The sequence below is a fragment of the Stegastes partitus genome, unplaced genomic scaffold, assembly GCF_000690725.1.
Source record: "Stegastes partitus isolate 25-593 unplaced genomic scaffold, Stegastes_partitus-1.0.2 Scaffold891, whole genome shotgun sequence".
Lineage (NCBI taxonomy): Eukaryota > Metazoa > Chordata > Actinopteri > Pomacentridae > Stegastes > Stegastes partitus.
The window spans coordinates 28,262-52,304 of NW_007578622.1; the positions used below are offsets into that span (position 1 = coordinate 28,262).

At 42.3% G+C, this 24,043-nt stretch overlaps 1 protein-coding gene across 1 annotated transcript in view; it reads right to left on the reverse strand.

Moving 5' to 3' along the window:
• Window positions 1-67: 67 nt before the first annotated feature.
• Window positions 68-24,043, reverse strand: part of cacna1g (calcium channel, voltage-dependent, T type, alpha 1G subunit) — a 204,116-nt gene continuing 180,140 nt past the window's right edge. Inside the window, exons 30-38 of the mRNA XM_008293527.1 lie at window positions 20,039-20,109; window positions 17,463-17,541; window positions 17,005-17,126; window positions 14,678-15,100; window positions 12,953-13,105; window positions 10,176-10,298; window positions 7,365-7,566; window positions 5,393-5,562; window positions 68-1,633 (exon numbers count right to left, since the gene is read on the reverse strand). Coding sequence (XP_008291749.1) covers window positions 602-1,633; window positions 5,393-5,562; window positions 7,365-7,566; window positions 10,176-10,298; window positions 12,953-13,105; window positions 14,678-15,100; window positions 17,005-17,126; window positions 17,463-17,541; window positions 20,039-20,109 — 2,375 coding nt within the window. The 3' untranslated portion in view covers window positions 68-601. The remainder of the gene's footprint in view (window positions 1,634-5,392; window positions 5,563-7,364; window positions 7,567-10,175; window positions 10,299-12,952; window positions 13,106-14,677; window positions 15,101-17,004; window positions 17,127-17,462; window positions 17,542-20,038; window positions 20,110-24,043) is intronic.

Consider the following 24,043-nt stretch of genomic DNA (forward strand, 5'->3'; position numbering starts at 1 on the left):
AGACAAAGACAAACCATTTTTGACAAAAAAAAAAAAAAAAAAAGAAAATCACAAAACAGACATGAAAATAACAATCGAATGAAATTAAAAACAACATCCTGTACAAACACTATGGCCCAATAATTTAAGAAAATAGTGTCTCTAAAACGTTCATATTGCTTTGTACCTCCACTGACCAGTTCCGCTCTGTGCGACACCGGAGCAGTTCAGACGGCGGCCACAGAGGGCGCCAAATCCCAGGTGCCGATGTCGCTCCAGAGGTTTTGGGGTCAAGCTGCAGCCGGTGGCATGCAGGCGTAGAAGAAGAGAAATGTTTGTTGTTCCATGTTCTCTTTCTCTCTGGTTGTTTTGGCAGTAACAATACAAAGACAAGGGATGGTCACACTACTACAGTACTGCACTCCTTATGAAACCAAGGATGTTTTTACTGTTTGTTGTAGTTTTACCATTATTACTTTCTACAGCATTATTACTAGAACTATCACCATCACAGATACACTGAGTGCATCGTGTGTTTGTGTGTGTGGAGGGTTCGTCCGGCTGTGTGTTTGTGTTTGTGTGTGTGTGTGTGTGTCTGTGTGTTTCGGATGATGATGGGTGTTCAGTGCTCAGAGCTTGTCTTCTCAAAGGAGAAACTGGGAAGAGTCAATAGCTTGGGGTTGGTGTTGGGGTTTGGCGAGCCTCCGTCCTGTCCCGAACCCTCTCCGACTCCCAGGTCAAAGGAGTCCTTGGAGTCACTGGAGGGTGCTCTCCTCCTCAGGCAGGTGTCCCGGCTGGGCAGAGGAGGCGGCAGCCCCAACCCACCCAGCCCCATGCTGCTGAGCCCACCCAGGCCTGGGTAGAGGCCAGACTCCAGTCCGTCGGGGGGGTCCACGGATATGCAGGGCGGGCTCATCTTCTTCTTGCGGCGGGGCGAGGGCAGCGAGGTCTGGGCGGGGATCTGGCTCTGAATCTGCAAGCTGTCTGCCCGAGACACGAAACCGGAGGAGGTGGAGGTGGTACTGCGCTGGGGGCTGGAATCCACCGAGGAGCAGACTTCTACAGAGTGGCGTCGCGGGTCGTCCAACCAGGAGTAAGGGCGCGGCCTGGGCAGGAGGGCGCTGCGGCCCTGTGTGTCCGCGCTGTGGAACCTCTTCAGCTGCCGCAAACATGGACTCCGACTCTCCTGGCAGCCTGAGTAGCTACTGTAACCCTCGTTACCGCTATTGCCACTGTCCTCGGCCATGATGTCGTCGCTGCCGGCCAACCCGGCGCAGGTAATAAGAGACACTTCCTGATCCTCCGAGGCCTCCTCCTGTTGGTGCAGCCTGGCTGGTATGGGCGGAAGAGGCGAGGAGGCCGGGGGCGAAGGGGAGTGGGAGGCGAGGCAGTGCTGGTCGTGGTGCTGGGTGTGCACGCTGCTGGGGCGGGAGGGTTTGGGGGAGGCGCCTGGTGTGGCGGGGACCAGGCAGAGAGCAGGTTGCTGCTGATGGTGATGATGGGAGCATGAAGAAGGGGAGGCGGAGGCGGAGGAGGAGGGGGAGGAGGAGGAAGGGGACGGAGGGAGGCCCAGAGAGGCCACATTCACAAGTCCTTCACTGCTCTCCCCTCCGTCTGAACAAAGGGCCTCCTGAGAATCAGTAGACACTGCAACCTGGAAAACGGGGAATGGAGAGGGGGGAGGGGGGCGGCATTTGGGAGGGAAGGGTGAGGAGATGGAGGTAAATGTGCAATGAGAGGAAGGCAGGGGGAGGTATGGGAACAGAGGAGATGAGAGGGGGGGAGACTAGTTAGTGAGAAGTGATGAGGATGAGGAGAGCAGTTTGGGTTAAAGTTCACAGTCTGGCCAGCTCGGTCTCACAGTCCTCTCTGTGGGCAGCTTAGATTGCAACATCCTGCCATGAATTATAACAGAAATCCAGAGGTTGCACACTGCATTTCTCAATGTCAGCAATCAAGATAAAGATTTGTCAAGAGTGAGTTGGGTAAACAGCATCTGACATTACTGGATACTTTCTGTGCACTCTATCTGAATCTGTCTTTTTTTTTTTTTTTCATGAGCATCTGACAGGATTAACTGTCAAAGCCTCCCCCTGCCCTCAGATGTTTAAGCTTAACTGTACAGAATGACGTATATGCAGTTTGAAAAGATTTCACATTCTTCTGCTGAGGGGAGAAGGTTTTTCCTTACTTGCCTTATACATCAGTTGAGAGACAAATTTGTCACAGCTAGTTTGAGGCCGATTGTGGTTCAGTTTGCAACTTAAACAATTAGTTTTTTTTCTTTTAAAAATGGTCTTGTATTATCTAAAGTCAACTTTAAATAAGTCAAATTGACTGTGCTCAAACTCCCCAGAAATCACGACTCAGATTCTGTGGGTAAGTTTTACTCTGTATTTTTTTTGTTCACATGGGTTATGATCTTATGAACAGCAATGACTAATAATTAGGCTGGGCGATAAAACGCCAGCGATATGTGACGAGGAAAGACAATTCATCAATAGATATGAAAAAAATAATTTATATAAAGTTTGATAGTTTCACTTAAATGAACCATGAAGGCACATAATGAAAACAGAAACTTTGGCTGAATGAACAAACTCCAATCGTGGATTATAAACAGCCTGTGATGGAGGTATTTGTGTGTGTTTTTGTTCAGATTAAAATCATGAACCATGTAACTTGATTAATAAGCCAAAGTAATTAAAATCAAAGCAGGTTGATTAAACTTAAATTCAACCTTTCTTCTCCTCGTCGTTGTTAAATACGGCTTTATAAAAATGAGCAATAATTATTTAAATCAACTAAAATTAGACATTTTGCTCCGACTATGTGTTGCCCAGGAAAGTATATGATGCTGTTTTTTATTCCTTCTTCCTTTTTTTTTTTTTTCTCTGGAGGACATGAGGACTGATTGATCGCTGTGAACTCTGAGCCAGACCACATGACCCTCTAACCTTTGATCTTTCACTCAAAACCCTGTAAGCCTTCAGTTGAGTAGAATTTACAACCAATTTCTCATCAGTCTTTCCACACCTTCGTCCTTACCTCTGTACAGAACCATCTACAGGGCGTGAGGCCAACAGGCAGAGGGTGAACATAATATGTTGCTACTGTAGGCGGCTGGTAACCACAGTGATTGCTAAGATGACCCCACGAACTCACGACTTTTTCCTCATCCCTCACAGACCTGAGAGGAAATTACTAGCACTTGAATTTAATTATGCTGAATTGTGTCAATTAACGTAAGATCTACGGAGATGAGGAAACAAGGCATGCATGAGGTGTAGAGAGGAGCACTTTGAGAAGAGTTTGGAGTCATGGGTTTCCCTGCATGAGCCTGAACAGTGTGACCACAGAGACATCTAGTGGTCAAAGATATCATAGCCAGACCAATCACCAGCCACAGCAATGCAACACCAGGTAACAAATGATACTAAAAATGACCACCCTGTCAGAGTTTGTTTCTTAATTTTAACAAAATCAGCTTAAGTATAATAAGTACTGCACTGTGGTTAACAACTATATATTGTTCAAGCACTAACCTACGCGATACAAAATTCTCTGATGCTCCATCATCATGACACTGTGAGTACAAAATGGCCAAATGCACACGGACAGCACTTGCTGTTTTGTAACAATCCCCTGAGTATAGTTTGTAATATATTAAGAGCACTGTATTGTGGGTGAATGTCGTAGCCACATTACATCTGCATCCTGCTTGAATACATTCTACCACTCTACTGAACATCCAGTAAAGCATTGTTACATAGCTCCAGCTCCAGAAAACAACTACCTGCTCATAAGTTACAGATGCTCTGTGGCTGATGGTTAGCAGTAGACACACATCTGAGTGAATGAGAGCGAAAGGGAGGGAAGAAAGAGGGGAGTCTGTGTATCTGTTTGTTAGTGTGTCAGTCTCTCTGAACATGAACATGGAGTCCAGTGTTTCTGAAAGGCCCAGTGGTAGCTCAAGTCTGCTGTTAGTCGCTGTTTCAGAAACAGGAGTATCTGTGTTTGAGCAGGAGCTCAGGGTCGGGCGGTTTTTGGGCCCAACTGAGCTGAGATCAAAGAGTAACAGATACAGCGTGGGCGAAATGAGACAGAAGATCAGTTCATTAGAAATATGAGTACCAGGAGGACAGGGAGAGAGACAGAGGAAAGAAAGTGAAACTGTTTAGATCATGCAATGTGGAAGGTGATAAACCAATGATTCTCTACAGTGGAGTAGTAGAGCCACTCTTGGAGAAAAAATGTTAGATTGCAAGAAAATGCGCATATTATCTTGAGAAGGCAATGAAATAAATTAAATAATCTTTAATCAATTTCTCACTAACAGTTGTTCTTTTAAATTAGCTGAAGCATTGGTGTGGCCGTCTCAAGAATGCAAGCACAACAGGCTGTTACGCTACTCTGACGGTAGATCATATCACCGAGCATCAGTTAGCTTAGCTTACTTACATAACTTTTGCATTTCTATGGTGAGCTGTAGAGATGTTGGTTAGCACGTTTTCACTTTTGGACAGGGCCAAGCTAGCTGTCTCCCCTTGCTTCAATTCCTGATGCTAAGCTAAGCTAACTCTTTAACCAACAGACCTTAAAGAGGCATCAATCGGTTTATCTAATGTTGGTAAAAAAGTGAAAAAGTATGCTTCCCCAAATGCTAAACCATTCTTTTAATTGTATTTCAACATATCAACCTGTTCATCACTATCCTTTATAATGTATAATAATCTGTTGGGTGGCGAACCAGTAAAGATGGAGGGTCTAAATTATTACTGGAAATGAAAATACAGCTAAAAATGTTGTTTTATTGTTGTTTAAGGACTAAACTTGTAGTTATCACCCTCATTACATAGAATAGCAGTATGAGCTTTTGTGTTAGGAGTTAAATATGTGCTACATGTAGTATTTCTAAAAATAGGGCTTGATGCACCATCACAGTTTCTTGTGTGTAAACAATGATTATTTAAAGCTGTGCTACAAGTTATTACATTAAAATAAAGAGATATCGATATGAAGTAAGTACAAAAGAGGAAATGTAAAATATTGTTATGGCTTTAAAAATTTTAGCTCTGTTGTAAATATCAGATTTTTTATGAGAACTATGACTTTCATTTTTAGGTTTTTAACTAAAGTGGTCCTAATACTTTGTTGTAATTCAAAAGCCATAGCTCAACATCCCAGCAGCTGTTTTGAACATCAGCTCTTTGTTTGACTGGAAACTGCTTTAATTAATAAAAATCAGCCTGTGCAGTGGTTGGTATGAACAGAAATTTCCAGACTGATGAGCCTTAGTCGCACATGGTTGAGACATTAAACACATTAATCATCACGTACAGTCATGATATGACAGGACAGACGTAGAAAAGTGATTTTGGAGTGGAGTGGACTTTCGAAAACGTCTAGCTACCTGTCTGCGGAGCGTGCGGCTGAATGTGTGTGCGCGTCTGGGAGGGGGTTGCCGTGGTATACTCTCCGAGTCTGAGTGGCTGTGAGGGCTGATGGGTCTGAAGAGGTCTGTGGGAACAGTCAGCTGCTGGGAAAACTCCTCCGGTTGTGAACGCACCGAGCCACTGGAGCCTGCACACAAAGCACAGCACTGACAGGTGAATAACAGCTAAGTAGGTACAGCAGACAGCTGCGCTATGAAGTGAGACTAACGGGCTAGCAGGTACGGTGAGCCGAAAGTCTGAGTTATCAAAGGTGGGTCTTTGTTAACCTGCTGCGTCACCATGGTAACTGATGCTGCACAGATAACCTGCTTCAGAGAAGGTTCTGTTCAGAGTTTAGGATTTAAAGCAGCTGTAAGGAGAATCACTCTTTCAGAGATTTGTTTCCTGTCTGATGACTGAAACTGATTCAAAACTAAGAGAATATGTTAAAAACCCGTTGAGTAATCCCACTGAACAAAGCCATGCCGTTACAGTAGCACAAACTGTACGTGTTATGTTACCACAAGAACCTACATGTACTCAGATGGTAATGTAGAAAATGCAGAAATATGTGTTTATGTTTGGTTGAGATTTGCTGCTCAATCTGTTTTATACTGCCAGTACTGCAGCTAATAGAACGCAGATTATAAAACTGATTGGTGTTTGTTACCGAGAATATTTAATCATTAACATTCATTTAAGTTTGATTTGGCCAAAACCTGAAGCTTCCATGTATCTTTCATCATGTGACAGTGTCAAATGTAAATGCCCTTGTTGTTTATCATGTTAAAATGCATGAAGTTTAAAGTTTAAGAGCTCTAATGAGCAGCTGTCATGTTGGAAATAAGCAGCTCCATTGAGAATGCACTGAATGAGTGATAAAATAAATGCAGTAACTTGTACGATTGACTGTTTTCTACCAGCATTCCTCTCTTGCATCATTTGCAGTCGCGGCAGTTTTTGCGTAATACTTTTATATTCTTTTTAGCTCTCTTTTATAACAACCTGTTCCTCCTAACTGAAGTAGGCAGCATATGATTGGTCCATTTTGTGTGAGAGAAGAGTCACATGACACGTGAAGCACCTTTTTTTAAAATCTGAGTGTCAGAAGTAGAAATCCTTGTTCACAAAGAAAAGTTCATGTTTTACCCATTATCTTTGTTTGAGGTTTTAGGTTTTGTTCAACCAGCTAACACAGGAAAGCCTGACTTAAGCCCGGTTTACTCATAGCAAAAACAGTGATATTTCAATGCGTTTTGGCCTTTGGTTTACACGTAAATGAAGCTACAAGTCACTGAAAATGATCATATCTGAAAACTGCAGCCAAAGTGGAGATTTGGAAAAACTCCATCTTTATGTTTGCATGTAGACAGGAGGAGACGGAGTTTGACGTCACAGCAACAAACGCGTCACCAGCGTCATATGTTGCGACCCATGCTTACAGTTTGGCTACTGTTGGGTAAAAACAGTGCCAGTATGTCCATATACTTGGACTGACATGTCTCCAGTCAATATTTAAGTATTTTACTTTTTTTGTACTCTAACGCCACATTCAGGAGTAGCTCCACTTGTCTGTCGGTCCAAACAAAGGACCCTCGGGTGTGAACAATTTTATTTTTCAAAATGTAAATCGTTTTTTGTAAATACCCGACTATGTTTAATCGTGGCCTAAGTCAAACTTGCTTCGTAGAACACCCCTCAGAGGAAATAACCTGCAGAAATGGGAGGCCTTGATTTTTAACAAAATACATTATAATAGGCCTTTATCAATGCAAATTTCCCTGCTGTGGGATTAATAAAAGGCTTATTGTATCATATTGTGTTAAAAATCAAGGCCTCCCATTTCTGTCCTGATTTAATAAGATGTCACAAATTGATTAAAACTAACTGAAAAGCTACCAGGCAGCAACTTATCGGAACATTTCTTTAAAATGACAGCTCCTGCGTTACCTGATTGGGCCCTGTGGGTGCCCAGTATGTGCTGGGGCCCCTGTGACTGTGCTAGAAGCTGTGCTGGAGCCGGAGACGTGGGACCGAACGGGGGGAGGAACATGTAGCTGTCGTTGGGTAAGGAGTGTGTGCGCCCCACTGCAGGCTTTCTGACACTCAGCAGGTTGTCCTCCAGCGCTCCCTCCGGATCGAGCTGCTCTGGCTGGGGAAGGAGAGAAGAGAGTCAGGGTCCCTCTGGATTGAGGCAGGCTAGGGCTCATCTTTAACACAAGCACTCTCACACTCTAAGGCATGTTATCTCTCTCAGACACAATGTGAACAAAGAGGCAGTGGTCATCAGCATACACAGAAAACAAACACAGTCTTTGCACATTGGAGTTGACTGGCACAGAGCTGCCACAGATCACAGAAACTTTTTCAATTTTTTTTTTTTTTTTTTTAAACATAAGACACTCTGCGTCTCGTGTCTGCTTTTACCCCGCAGTGATGTAACTTTACGTAAGCCTACTCCGTGATTGTGTGTCAGCTAGGGCAGTGTCCTGCAGCCTGACCCATTACAGAACCAGTTCGCATTCAGTCACAGAGCTACTGGAGCTCTAACACACCTCACAATCCTGCAGCAAACACATGACAGCTCAGAGTAAACTGAGAACCACTACAACCAGGAGACAGGAGACAGTACGAACACAGAGAGGAGACTGATAGGAAAGGACTGTGAGAAAAGACGTCGACTCACACGTAAAGCACAAAGGAAAAAAGACAGGAAACCGAAGGAAAGAAAGAGGGAAAAGAACAGAGAGAAAGAGATTACAGAAGGGAGATTGAGGAGAAAAAAAAGGAGTAGAGACGAAGGAGAGAAAACTGCAAACTGGCAGGTGAGGAGGCGCACTACTCTACTGCACTGGACTGGACTGGACTGGACTGGAAAGTAACAACACACCAGGCTGGAAAGGTGGAATGAGAAAGATAAGAGAAAATTGGTGGGCACATGGTTAGATTCACCAGGATCTTTCAATGCCACTTGCACTCCTCTACCTCTTCACTCCCTTCTGTTTGTTTGTTTTTTTAATATCAGTCCCAATACAATCCAGTTGACAGCATTGTGTTGGCCGGCGTTCTATTTTCTGATGATATATAAATCGATCCCACTGTAATGCTGGCTCGGATGTGCAGAATGAGCCAAGGTTACTGTGACCCTCTGTGGGGGAGCCATGGGATTATTAATGAGCCAAACTGGTGGGTAATTATACTCTGACACCCCGATGACATTCAATTCATTTTCAATCTAATGACAGAGCCCCGCGGGATGGGATATCATCGAGGAACGTATAGATTCATTCTGGTGCAGATGCACACATAAGCTACAATGCATGACAGTGTGTGTCAGTGTGAGAAAGTAATGGATGAGGTGGTGCCACGATGTAGAACACTGGCTTTCCTTCCAGCGAGGCCAATATTTTCTACGAAAACACACTTCAAAGTGTATTATTGGGCTCATACAATGATCATATAAAGCAGATGTCTTGATTTGTTGAAATGTCTCAGTGTGATGTGTTTGCACACTTTGTTTTATTGGTCTGTGGTTTCCTAAAATGGTGTAATTTAGGACAGAGGTTCTGTGCAAGTTTAATCAGTTGTGTTACTTTTAAAACACATCGTTGATTACTTTTCAAAAGAAATTTGGCCAAAAAGCCCAATTTAATAGCAAGTAATTTTTCCATATTTATTATTGGAGATGTCACTCTTCATACACTTAGAATTGTTTGCTTGCCTTTAGACAACATTTAAACGAAGTAAAACCTAAAGCTGCTGAGTTTTTAACCACAAGTACCTTTGTGGAGCATTGCTTTACAATAGAACATCTTTTATTAGTCCCACAAGGGGAAATTTGCAACTTCACAGCAGCAAAGTGACAGTAAGTAAAGCAAGGACACACAACTATACATTAAACAACAGAAGAACACAAGGTTACTGAGAACACAATTGTCAGTTGTGCTTCTGTATGTCTGTCAAGCGAATCTGAAGTGAACTTTTGCAAAAAAAAAAAGAAAAGAAAATGTGAATTAGGCTTATTTCTATTCACAGCAGTGAATAGTGGCGGTACAGTCTATGTTATGCAGCAGACAGTAGAAGACAAAAGCAGTTGTTTGCCAACTGCAATAAAACCTTAAAGAAAAGAAGAAACAAAAGTCTTATGTTGTCTTATGTTTCACTGTCTAGATGTGAAGATGACGAAAAAAAGTGGAAACAGCTGATCAGTCATTGAGTTAAATGTTTGATACATAAGAAATTATATGTAAAAGATGTTTCACCGATTATTCATGCTGCCTCCTTTTTTGAAAGACAGATCCAGCTAAAGAGAAAACTTTTGAGAAAGAGCGGAATTTTGGGGGGGATTTTGCAAACTTCCTAAACCTCTTTCAAATAAGATTCAAATGAGTGTTTCAGTTTCGAGCTATTCCACTGATCAACAGGTGGTGGCGACAATGTGTCAAAGAACACAGCAAATGTGCCTGCAAAGGTGAGGAAGAAGCAAGACTGGAAAGACACAACAGAAACTTTGAAATTCTGCACATCGTGGCTTTAAATAAGTGTTTTCAGATTGGCTACAGATGCAAATTAGCTGTTATCTAACGTAGCATCCAGTTGGTTTCGCCAACAAAAGCCTGTTTAACCCCAGTGTGAGAGTGTAGTGGCGGAGGGCGGACAAGTGGCTTTGAAAGTGTCCCGGGAAGTAGACAGTACAAGCTACTGCAGAGGAGAGTAGGAGGAAGAGGGATGGAGCGAGAGAAAGAGAGGAACTGTCAGTACATTGCATTCCAGACTGGTTAGAAAGAGGGGGTTAAAATCGTCGGGGGCCGAGTCGTCTGTCAGAGCTAAGGACCAGGATTTCTCAGAGGCCAGAGACAGAGCTTCCATCTCCGCTAGAGGGATCTAGGCAGGAAGAGACAACCGCTGGTGAGCAGAGAAAAAACAAAATGCGCACTCGGTGCAACACACAAATAGAGAGGACGTTACACACAGATAAGACCTGCAGCTAACAGAGAAATACATGTTTGAAACGACATATGTAAACTGCAAGTATGTAGCGCAGAGAAACAACAAGAGAAGGAGACAAAGTCTTGGCAGAATACATGATGACATTTTTCTCACATTTAGACTTTTTAATCTGTTTCTATCACTCTGTTTACTGACATCGATAATGTGACGGGGACCAGACACACACATAAATATATATACACAGGATGCACGTGATTCTGAACAGATGCAAGTGAGACAATCACAGGAACGAACAAGCAGACAGGAGGGTGACTGATACGCATTAAATGTTTTGTCATGTACAATAATTACTTTGTGGTGCCTAATTGTTAAAAGCACATTAGCAGAATCGAAAATTCTACATCTCTGCACAGTTTTGGCTTCAGTCTTGGAGTATTTGCAAGTCTTAAGCACTTCTGGCTCCCGTAAGAAGAGCTGCCGTACATTTGGCCTTACACTGGTTTAACAAGTGAAATGCTTTCTGACAGGCAAATGGGCCATCCGTGCAGAGAGGGACAGGGGTTGAAGCTCAATGGAAAACATCTCTGCTAACGTATCAGAGGGAGAAAGTTGGCCTGTGGCGCCCAATCCTGACATCTCAAACCCATTTAGAGCTTTTAGAGGATGGGTTTTTTGCAATGCTAATGTAATTGTGCAAAATTTGTTCAAAATGAGAGGAAGTGGAACCCAGATGCATTATTCAGTGACTCACTGATCCATAGCTTATTGATTGAGTCATTTCTCTTCAGACGTGTGTGTGTGTGTGTAACGGTGTCGGGGATGCCTTAGGTGGGCTGTCACTTTTTATGTGGCCGTAATCACCGATATAAACGCACAAACACGTCGCACCCACACGCAGACATACAAACGCTGACAGCGGGGTTGTGTAGGGGGGAAAGAAAGCAAACTAAACCACTGAGGCTGCTGAACCAGACCAAAAAAAACCTGCCAAGCATGAATGAGTATAAGTGAATGAGGGAATGAGATCATAGCTGAGGCGGGATATGACGCACTGCACTGTGGTGGGCAACGGGGCTGGTTAGAAAGGGAAAAATATTCAATGTGGAGGAATGCCAGTACAAAAATGGTAATGGCTGTAGGGCTGCAGGATATTTAACAAACATCACATTGCATGCTTTTTTTTTTTTTTTTTTACTGAATTATGAAACTAAGCTCTCCCAGACAGTATGTACTTTAGTTTGCACAACTGCCGACTTTATAGGCCAAAGATTATGTGGTCGAAATAAAATGTGTCTAAGAAACTCAGTCTGGTACTGAGTTATTAAATTTTATTTTCACTGAAACCAACATTAAAAGTAAAGTCTGCCAGATACTGATGAGATTATTTCAACTGTTTCCTATTAAAAATCACTTGTTTTAAGAGGAAGCATAGCTCACCTGCATACTTGTGGGGCAACCTGTCTCTTTTAAAGGATCTGTTCACTCAACTTAGACATCTTTCTTGTTAACCGCTGTTGTGTCTGAACCGTCTTTACTTGTGCCCTCTTCTGACAGGAACCTGTGAGCTATTATCCACTGCAGGAACTTGTGGGCAGTTTTAATGCAGCTTGAACTTTTGTGTATTTTCCAACCGCAGAAACTGCCCCTGTAGAGCCTTTTTCAGGGCTTTTTTTTGGGGTAGGGGGAACAGTACTTACTCTAGGGTAAGCAACTCTGTAACACAACAGTGCAAGTCTTGATGCTAAATGGTTAAGACGAAGACTAAGATTATTTAAACTCATGATGTCTTCATCTAGTAGCAGTCCTCTCCTCTGTAACATCACCTTCAATAATGTACAATTCACCATATAAGCTAACATAAACCCTACATTGTTCTATTTATTTCACGCTCATCTAGTAAGTAGTGTTAGTGGTTGTTTTGGTGCACTTGAAGTTAAATGTTTTGGCAGGCAATCGAATCAGAGAAGCTAAAAAGTTTGATTAGAGGGTCGCTCCTCTAAACATTCGCAGCACCTCTCGCCTGGTTCCTGCACTGGAAAGTCACGTCATGACACATTATCGTGAACTTTAAAACAGTTCACTCAAAGAATAATTGTCCTAAGCAACAGGAACATTACAGTATCTCATGAGGGAAAAGGCTAATAGTAGAGAAAAATATTGATTACCAGAGTTTTGTTTTTCAGTAATTACCTTGGGTCCTACATTTATCTTGTGACATGTTGTGAGCTCGGAACCCCCCAGGTTGTTAAGCACTGCTGTCACTGTATGCAACCATGCAGATAGGTTTCGTTTATCCTTCCTAGACTTCTCCCTCCAACTAAATACAATAGAGGTGAGTACAATTTTATTTCACAGCCTTTATTACTTGTTTAAGGAGAAACTGTGTAAAACTGCATCACTTGCACATAATATGTAATATACTATTATGCGCAAATGAGAGGATAAAAAGCGACATCAGCAACGTCTGTATTTCAGTTTTGATCTCAGGATAATTTGTGCAGCCCTACATGTTGCAGGGAAATAAGAACCAGGGGATGTATGAAATGGAGAAGGTGAGTCATTCAGGAGTGTTTCTGGTGGTTATTGACCTTCTTGTCGGTGCTGTGCTTGCTGGGCTTGGGGGGCAGCGCGTAGTAGTGGCAGATAGAGCCGGACAGGTTGTCCATCAAGCTCAACTCCCCCTCCATTGAACCCTGGATGACCAGGGAGACCGAGTCAAACAGCGCTCTCCGCTGGACAAACTTGAATGATGCAGAGAGAAAAGAGAAAGAGAGCAGAGGCAGAAATGTAGGGGGAGGGAAAAAAAGAAAGGACAGAGAAAAGGAAAGACAGGAGTCCACACAGAGATACATGGAAATGGGGAAAGAAGAATGGATCACAAAGGAAGGAAGCAAGGAAGGAAGGAAAAAAGACAGTCGATCAAGTAGAAACAAACAGATACAAACACATATGACAGAAGAAACACATCCCAGCAGGACACTAGACTCTCCACCAAACTTCAATCAGCAGATGTTTCACTAAATGACTTGTTAACACATTCGAGCAGTACGCAACAAGATAACATACTGTACACCACATCATCTTCAGCAGCATTTCCACAAGCTCACGTGTTACCATTTAAACCCACAAGGGGGCACTACAACACTGCAGCAGAGCAGCAGGGCCGGAGAGGAGATTGTGGCTTAAACGCTCGTGTTTTGGAAGAGCGGCAGAGGAAGATGGATAACATCTTAGAGGAGAAACATAACGATAGTGAGACCTCTATTTCCTATCCCCAAAAGTTCCCCGCTGTCTGGAAATAGCTGTTGAAGTGAACAACAAGGCCCTGCGGTCCAGTTTTCCCATGGCACTGTGACCTGTCTATGACTGGCATGTCCTCTACAGGGACCAGCCGCACAAAAATACACACACACACACACACACACACACACACACACACACACACGCAGTCACGAGTGCACACAAACTGTAAACCATCCTAATATGGGTCAGCATAGGTCACAGAGAATAATACATTTGCAAATATAGTTACATTTTCTGTATACATTTTTGAGTAGACAGAAACCATAGCAGCCCACTCACTTTCAAACAAGTGTCTGATATGTGAAGACAATATGTCAGCGCTGAAAACTGTGCAGCACATGAGTGGTAGATAAAACACCTTTCACAGTGAAAAGGTTATCTACAAGTATCTTGGTCTAGAGGTTTGTTTCTAAGGGTATAATTACATCTATGACCCCGGTTTTCACATAAATGCATCCGCATATGTTTTTGAAATTATGCCAGACTGTCAAGTGAATACAGCCTAATATAGCCATGTCCGCCTCAGTTTATTTACGCATCGACTACAGTTATTACACCAAGACGGCAAAGAGCAGGAAAAGCAAGAAATCCATTATTTTAGATACCATCCGGCATGCTCAGCATTCCTCAGCATGAGCCCGAGAATTAACTAATGGGTTGGACTGGAGTCAGGACTAATGACCAGAGACGTAGGGGTCATCTGACTGGTCTCACAGCCTGGACCACAGCATGGAGTGACCTCAGAACATATATCATGTCACGCAGGATGCTGCTTGGATCCCTGAGAAATGCATAATCTGGCCTAGACATCATCTGAACGGGTGTTCTGTTTGCGTGAAATAATGTGAATGTTAATTAATACATACTCCAAGAAAACAGAGTGATGAAGGATCTTTGACGTAGCTACAATGTCACATGTGAGACAACTGCCATCAGAATCGCAACCAAAAACACACTTGCTTTGTCTAATGCACACACATACCGTAGCAGTGGCAAAACAGATTGTTTACCTCCAGCTGGGGCTCCAGGCATGAGGAGGGTTCTGCTCTGATGTTTACAGAGTCTCTGGTTATATCAGCAGTGGGTGAGTCCATAGGACCTTCCCTTTCCTGCTCCATGTCCCCTCCAATAGTGGACCTCCAGGGGGAACCCCCAGAACTCGACCTGTCCAAGCCCAGTGCCAGAGGGTTGAGCTGGGGCGACCCTGCTGCCATGCCCCCTCCGTCCATCTGGAGCTCCAGTTCCAACTCCGCTTCCAGCTCCGCCTCCTCCTTGGCTTCCTTGTTGCTCTCCTCCAGGTGTTTCATCAGGACCGCAATGACCACGTTGACCAGAACAAACTGAGCGGTCAAGACGAAGGAGACAAAGTAGATGGGAGAAACCACAGTGTTGTAGCAGGTGGTGGTCCCGGTCGCGCAGTCCCTCAACGTGTCCTGGAAAAAACAGGAAAACACTACATGAGCATATCAACTAAAACTTTAGCAGCACTTAAGCAGTATTCAGTCACTTATCTGAGCCATCATGTATGTATATGTAGACAACTTCATAGTCATAAAATATGTTCTCCTCAGGATTAATCATACTCATCTTGTGATAACGTTTGTCACTTTTCATCAACAACATCATCTGGACAACATTTTCTAACTTTTCTTAACCCAATGAGTCCTCAGGCATTTTCAAGACACCTCCTTTGCTTTTAAGCATCTTGGTCATTTTAAGTGCTGATAATGCATACTGTATTGGGATATTTTCACAACAGTTGAGGCTATCCAGATCTTGCAACATTTGATATTAAAATACTTGCACTTGACTTTTTTTTTTATATTAGCCTTACATCAAGGAATTCTTTTTTTTCATAGCGTTCCATAGTTATATAGAGGAGATTGTGGAAATGTCAGAACCTTGATGGTGGTATTGTAGGAAAAGTATGTGCTCAACGGAAAACATATAATTATTTCATACACATAAGTGTTCACATACGGTATATAATTGTAGAAATGGCAAACCAGGCAAACGTTTGTCCCCCATTCTCAACCCCACTCCACCCTGAAGGGCGCCCCCAATTGCCACTTTGCCTTGGGCCCCCAAAAAGTCTAGAATTTCCACTGCCTTTTTGTGCACAATTGACCTGCATTTCTTTCTTTTCTTTTTTTTGGACCCCAACTTTTAAATCATTACAAAAAAAAGCACATTTTTGTTTGGGGTGTATTTTTCATACAGAGTAGGCTGTAATGTCAGCCCTGTGTTGGAGACAATTATGATATTTGCTGCAATTTCAAAACTGGCTTGGTCGTGGACAGAGGAACAACAGGTAGCATCAGAAAGAGTGAGCTGTGTTTATTTTGATACGTGAAGAAATCAGTGAATATATTACTTTGCAAAACTTTGATCTGTCTTGATAGCTGGGTAACTTTGGTATGCACTAATATGGAGCAAAAACACATGTCAAAGCTCTGGCTCTGCTTCTTCTTGTGACATGATAACTACAAACCTGTGCAATGAAGAGTTCCTGAGCAATTTAAATAAGAGTAAAGGGTGTGGAGATGGATGAAGAGAGGTAAATTTACAGATAAATTTGGTGTAAATTTAAAACGTGCGACATTTCATCACAAAGAAAAGCAACTACAATAGTAGGAAAGGTCAAGTTGTGCAGTTTTATTTAAATTGGACCACACCTCACTGGAATAAATACTAAGAGACGAATTCAACTAAATGTGGAAGCAAAGAGTGTCTGTCAAGACCTTCCAAATACAAAAACAAAAATATTCCAGTCATCTTTGGCTGGCATTTGCTTTTACCTCTAATTCGTAAGTGACACCAAGGATAAAGGAAACATGGCTACTACGTTAGCATACCGGTGTAAATACGTTCTGCTCAAGCAAGAATTAATGGAGTTTAAGAGTTTCGTACTTGAAAAAAAGGACTGCAAATCTTCAGCAAATATACCCCTTAAGGTTTTTTTTTTTTGCATTGTTAATAAATGGAAAATATCAGCATGGCACAAAAAGCCACAGGTGGGCGGTGAGGTCATGACCTCAGCACTATTTTTTTCTGCCTCACTACATAAAGGGCACACCACTACTGTAAGCAGTGCATTTGCAGTAGACGAAGTGTAAATCATCCAATTTATTAAGTGATTTAAACATGACTTGCAGGGTTACTGGCGTTAAATAGAACTCTGAGACAACAGACAAACAACCAGATAGAAATATCTGAAAATTAGAGAAGTTGTTTTAACATAATGGATCAATGTCTACATACAAATGAATAAATGTGTAGTGTGTGTGTGTGTGTGTGTGTGTGAGTAAACATTCTGGATGTACAGTGTTAGTTTCACCTTCATTATGCCGTTCCAGTTGTCTCCGGTGGCAACTCTGAAGAGCAGCAGAAATGCCATCCCAAAGTTCTTAAATGTAGCATATCGCCCCAGACCCTCACATGGGTGGAGCTCATCGCAAACTGGGGAGACGAGAAATAGGAGGGAGGAGATAACGGGGGGGAGGAATAGCCAAAAGAGAGTAAAAAAAAAAGACATTAGAAAGATAGCAACTTCCGTGGTTTTTCCTAGGGCTTTGCAATGAGAGGATAATTACTGTGACACTACGAGACACAATTAGAGCGATCAATATGGTATTTCAACAAAGGATTCTAGAAAGCAATTAACATCATATAGATTAAACCCACAGAGGGAAGAATTAAACACCCAGTGCATGTCTGTGCGTGACCTGCGCAGGATGCACGAGCGAGAGTCTTTACTGCCTCGGTGTTTGTTTTGCGAAGTGCATGTGCTCTTACTTAAGTCACCAAACAGCTCCACTCCCAGCGCTGCGAAGATAAAGAACAGGAGCATGAAGAGGAGACCCAGATTGCCCACCTGCAGAGAGACAAATGGAGGAGAGAGAAGGATTAGTCAGAGGAGAGAAATCGCAGGCAAAATAAACCAATAAGGAAGGACAACAAACAACTCATTCCAGGGAAGAAAAACTAAATGGAGGGTCGTGATGAAGAAGTCAGGGGAGAGAGTGTGGCTGCTTATGAAGTTTGCAGGGGGTGCACACATTCAGACTGCTTGGTGGGTTCTAACAAGATTTTAGCTAACCGTTTTAATCAACACAGAATTTTTATTGTTTGTCGACTCGATAATGAAATGCCCATTCAGAGGCCATCTGAATCATTCCCCAGACACCTGAACGCACCTGGATACACAATCTCTCTGTGTTCTCATCAAAGGCATGTGATCCCCTCGGAGTAATAAACATCTTCCTTACAACTTTTTCGGAATTGATGTAACTTACTGCACAAGTAGTCCTTGTTATCTGTTTTTTGTAGAGCTTGGCTCTGATAGATAGCACTAGTTAGTAGAAAGCAGCACTTTTTTAAAAGATGCCTACCGTTTACCACCCAACAGAAAGGTCAGTATGATCCACAGCAAATCTGTAATACTCTGTAATAATCTGTAATCTAAATGTAGCAGACGTTAAAAATCTAAATAAAGTGATTGAGAAATGCATCATTGCACCAGCAAATGCAGAGACCAGTGTATGATGCAAAGCAGTGTTTTCAATGGAAACTGCACCAGAGGAATATTCATCAGAGGGAGGATCAGCCACAGATGATGATGTTTACACATCTCAGATTTGATGCCGCTACAAAATGTGGTAAGGGCTTTGCATCTTAATAGCACAGCGCAGTCTGCTGTGGTGGACCACCTGATTAAACTTTTACCACACATATGTAGATTTTTTAAAAATCTGTGTTGTTGTTTTTTTTTGTTTTTTTTGTTTACGTCTGCAAGCAATTGACATGGGGTGAAATAAGTTGACATACACGACTAATAATGCTCCTGAACGGCCAATGTCCTGTTGTAACAGCAGTAACCAGGCACAGCGAGCTGCTCATGCTTTGTATTTGTCTACTGGTGGATATGGCGCTGGAGTGACTGACACTTTGTTTAACCCTTTCAAATACATTTTCAGAAATGTAAGGAATGATGTAAATAGCATGTCCATCTGCTGTAATGTAAGCTGCATATATTAGCATGCCTGACAACCAGACTCTGCACAGGAGTGACTCAGGTTGGTGTTTAAGTTCTGCCTCCTGCCCATAGACTGTATATAAAGATGGATTTTTTACAACCTAACTGTTGATCTTTCAGTTTCTTTTTGTGATTGTGTAAGGTCTTCTCCTAACTATGTTGAATGCCTTAAGATGTAATATGTTGGAAGCTGGAGCTATAGAAATAAATCTAAATTGAGTTAAATTGAATTGAACCAGGGGCTGCACGGTAGCTTAGGGGTTAGCACCGTCACCTCACAGCTAGAAAATATCCACAGTCTAGAAACATGTTGAGGTTAACTGGTGATTCTAAATTGTCCGTAGGTGTGAATGTGAGTGTGCTTGGTTATCTGTCTACAAGTGTAGCCCTGTGATAGACCAGCGACCTGTCCAGGGTGTACCCTGGCTTCGCCCTGAGTTGGCTGGGATAGACTCCAGCGCGACCCTAGTGAGGATTAAGCCGTGTATAGATGATGAATGGATGGATACATTGAACCAGAAGAGTCGCCCCCTGTTGGCTGTTTGAAAGAATGCAGGTTTAAGTCACTTCCTTTGTGGCGTCACTTGTCAGACGTCAGAAGACATTTGTTTTTTTATAGTCAACGTGTTCTTCTTTCTCAGACTCGATACTACAGTTAAAGGGAGCACATGAGAAGGAGCTGCTGATTGTGGACAAATGTTGAAAGGGAGAATAAGGATTTACAGCTTGGATACAGAGGTGGGTTTAGGTAAAGAAACGCTTTGGGGTCTGCTCCTGTCATTGTTAATCAGCACGTAGCAACCTGCTCACACCCCCACCACCCCCTATATGATTGTATTTATTATGAACATTTCTGACAAGCTTGGGTGGAAATTAGCCTGGAACAACACTCATTCTCTGTCTCTGAATGAAAACAACAGAAGCGGTATCAAAGGATGCTGAGAACATACAACGTTGTGTTTTTATTTTTGTTTCTCACTCAATCTAAACTACTGCAGAAGTTGCTCTAATTTACCGACTCCATCATCCACCCACCACTGTACATAACAAAACCTCAAGCTACATTCACTTCCCGGTCTCTGCAGGGGGCTGATAATGCAAATAAGGGTCTCTAGAGTTAAGTGGAAAAAAAAAAAAAAAAACACTCATGGGAAAAGACGACGCCCCGAAACAGAAGAATATGTACCAAAAATAAAATTCTTCTGGGGTGTATTTTTAGGGACAGCTTCTGTGGGATGTGTTAGGATGTGAAATCCATGGAGGAAAATATAGATGAGGAAGGAAAGAAGAATTGAGTGGCTTTGGCGGATGTTATTTAGCGGCGTTGACTGCGTACCTGAGGCAAGGCTTGCATAACGGTGTCCAGCAAAGCTCTCATCCCCACCGCCATCTTCAAGAGCTTCAATACTGCGGGGACACAAGCGTACAAACACAGAGAATGAACAAGTGTCTCACCAATATTAAGATTTTTCATTCTTACATAACACAACAGAACAGGGCCTGGTGCCACCATGCCTTCTGTGAAACTGAAAGGACACAACATTTTCCTCACTTACAGTGTAATCCTGCTCGGTTAGTGTAGTCACAGATTTCCTTGTATTGAACGAGATTTAGCTTTCAGATGGCACGATTGAGGTCACAGCCTCCTGACTGGGGGAGGTCACTGATACTGAGATTAGGTACCAGTGGGGGTACATTAATAGTGATAGATGATACAGAAAAGTAGAGACGAACACAAAAACACTGAGGTGACACAGTAAGGTAAGAATCCTCATTTATCTTGGGTGAGGAAAGTGTTGTTGCAAAAAACAAACAAACACAAAAAAACACTTGAACACCTCTAGAGTTGGTCAGAGAAGCTTTGTTGACAACAAAATCAGAAATCTACACCCAGAATAGAAACCATGTGCACTTATTTTTACAAATGTGTGCATGTAAGTTAAACAGTTGTGTATGAATGTCTCTCCGTTTCCTCAACCCCAACCAGGCAAGGCAGACGGCTGCCCTCACTGAACCTGGTTCTGCCAAATACGAGGTGTGTCAGAAAAGTTCCAGGACTGGTGTCACAAAAGATAAATTTGAAACGCAAACTACAAACTACCAGTTGTCCCCTTCAGACGATCAACCAGCACGTCTACAAAGAGATCCTGCGGCCTTTGCTTCATTCAGTGCGAGAGAAGAGGTGAGAGTTGTGGCAGGACAAGTTGAAGCTGCTTCACCATGACAACACGCCTGCTCACAATGCCCTGAGCATCCGACAGTTCCTGGCTGAGAAGAACATCGTCGTGCTGGAGCCTCCCGAATCACCCCACCTGACTCCATGGGGACCCGTTTTGAAGTCGTGGATGACATCAAGATGGCTATGATGATGGAGCTGTGGAGGATCCCGGAAGAATCCTTCCAGGAGTGCATGGCGGCATGGCAGAGAAGGCTGGGAAAGTGTGTTAGACTCCAGGGGGGATTACTTCGAAAGGGAAAACTTGTAGTTTGTATTTGAAATATATCTTTTGTGACACCAGTCCTGAAACTTTTCTGACAGACTTCGTATTTCTTCCTGTTGAAGGGGAGTGTTTTCCTCCAATTGTTGCTAGGTGCTTGTTCAGAGGGAGTCCTTGAATTTGTTGAGTTTCTCGCTGCAATTTTGTAACTCCTTCACCTTACTATGTGAACTAACTTGAGATGGCACATGGTATAAATTGCTGCTATATAAATACAACTGAATTCAAATTGAATTCTTCCTTTCTTTAACCCTCCTTTAACTTTGGGGTCAATTTGATCCCATTCAGTGTTTAAAATATCTCAATAAGTCATTGACATAATATTTTCAGTTTTATTTAAATACACATAAACTTAGGTAACAATTTTAATGATGATGTTTTTCTAAAATTGCTTGAACACAAGGATAAAAAATGTCAGTATATTTAAAGGTAATAGGAGGGTTACATTCCTCCCTACGACCTGTCCAGGGTGTCCCCTGCCTTCACCCTAAGTCAGCTGGGATAGGCTCCAGCTCCCCTGTGACCCTAGTGAGGATTAGGCGGTGTATAGATAATGGATGGATGGAAATTTTTCCCCATCCTCACTAAAACAATGCACTTTTTAATAGGACATATTATACTTTAGCAATAAATATGTGTGTGTGTATATATGTGTATGAATCTGATGGTTTACTGACTATTATTGCAGTCATGTATTTCCATGAAAGCAGTTCAGTTCACTTGGAAACAATATGAAATCACCAAAGTACGGGAAGCGGTTGGTCATGTAGAAAACATTTACAGATTCCAAGAAAACAGTTTCACTTTATGGGAAAGGGCTGCCTTTCAGGGAAACAGTGCCAAATGATAAGTGACCTCATTCATGCCATATAGAAGTTGCTGTATAACTAACTTTCTACTTAATAGCATTCAAGTTAACATCCAAATTGTAATTATAACTGGGAAACACAGATGCCTCACATCAGCCAAAGCCAATTGTTTGAGGTAATTAAGCCCTATTACAAATACTTTTGATGTAAAGTGAATGTGGCAGCATGAATCACTACTGGGTGTCCAACCAGTGGGTCCTTCCAGAAGATATTTCAACAAGCTATAGTTGAAAAAGCACCAGCGAAAATGATAAAATTAATGAATTCCATTTAAGCTGCTCCAGATGGAGGGCCTTGGTACGTGATGACAGTGTGCCATTGTGCTTTCTTGTAACGCCTTCCTCAAAAAAAGACTTACAGATGCACAATAATCCCACTTTTTCTCGGCACAGTTAAAAGTAAATTGGTCTGACACACCCAGGCGACTCCGCTTGTTTCCTAACTGTACCTGCTCTCTGCGCTGTGAGCGTAGCTTGATCGACATCTCCTGCGCTCTGTTCTTTTTCGTTTCGTTACACCTGTTTTGTTGCGGTCACACCATAAAGTGTAATAGGTGGAGCAGCAAGCCTGGTGAAAATGGACTCTTACTCTGCTTACTCACCCATTTTGTCCATCATTGCACAACCATTTCATTGAATTTAAAGTTACTGATGAGGGAAAGCAACAAACTTGTTCGCTCGTAGACTTAGCGTGGTTGCTGGACTGGACTTTCGCACAGTTCGTTTAAAAAGACGTATCTTTGACTGGTCTCACAGCTGTCTTGGGGTAGTGCTCTTTTGTGTAGCACTCTACAAGAAGTCAAATAGAAGTGAATAATGCAACAAAGCTAATAAGACAACACTGCTAAGAGGTCTTGTGTGAAAGTTCATCAAACTTTAAACTGCAGGGATTGACTTTGCCTCTTTGTGTGGATGCAGAGTTTCTACAGGAACAAATTGATTTAGCCATAAAATTTCACCGTTTAAAATCCTGGTGTAACCTTCTTAGTTATCATTCTTATTGGTTCATAAATTTTTATGACATCACATAAATGCAAGCATAGCTCCATTTATTTTTTTACTATTTTTTTTGACAAGTGTGTTTTTGGCACATGAGCTGAAGAGAAAAGTCAAAGCGTATAGGAGACGATACTTATTTCACGACTCTGAAATCTTATATTCTGAAAATAGACATTAATATTAAAACATTCTGCAATTTTGTATAAAGTAGCAACAATCCATTTATCTCGTCATGCAGCTTAAATAGAATCTTGGCTAAAATGGGATTGTGGGAATTCTGAGGGAGATCAGTTGTTTCATTTTAAGTAACACTTTTGTGGATGTATTAAAGACAAACCTGTAAAATTACTGCTAAGACAACATGGATGCAATAGTCATCCTTGTATTTTCTAAACATTCATGTATTTATTTTTAACCACACTGCATCTGTTAGCTCGGACACGAGAAACAGCACTGACGCTTTACTCTGACTAATTCTAAGACTGCGGATGATGCATTGTTGATCGAGAGACATCTGCCTGCACCTCAGTCAGCTGCTATATATACGCTGCCACTGAAGCTCTAAACATATGTCAAACTGATCAGCGACACGCTGATCACAGAGAAAACATTTGCACTCGTCCTTCAGCAGCCTTAAACACCTTAATCGTTTAAACTGTCTCGCCTTAAAACCTGTGATCGTTCCTCCAGTTTCACAAAACAAACCACCGGCTTCGTCTAGTTCATGGATCTGACCTAATCAGTGGAGAATACTGCGGATTCCACCTTTTGAACTAACAGGGAGGTTTCCCTGGAATAATGAATATTTTTCACCTGCTAGTTTTTGCTTTTTTACACAATTAAAAGCACAAAAAGGGCATAATGAGCTTCTTGTAATCTCCCAGATATGAGATTGTTTTCCACTATAGGAACTGTAGGCGTTTGTGCATGTTCCCACTGCAAGATCCTCTTTCAGGGCGGTATGAGGGGGACAAAT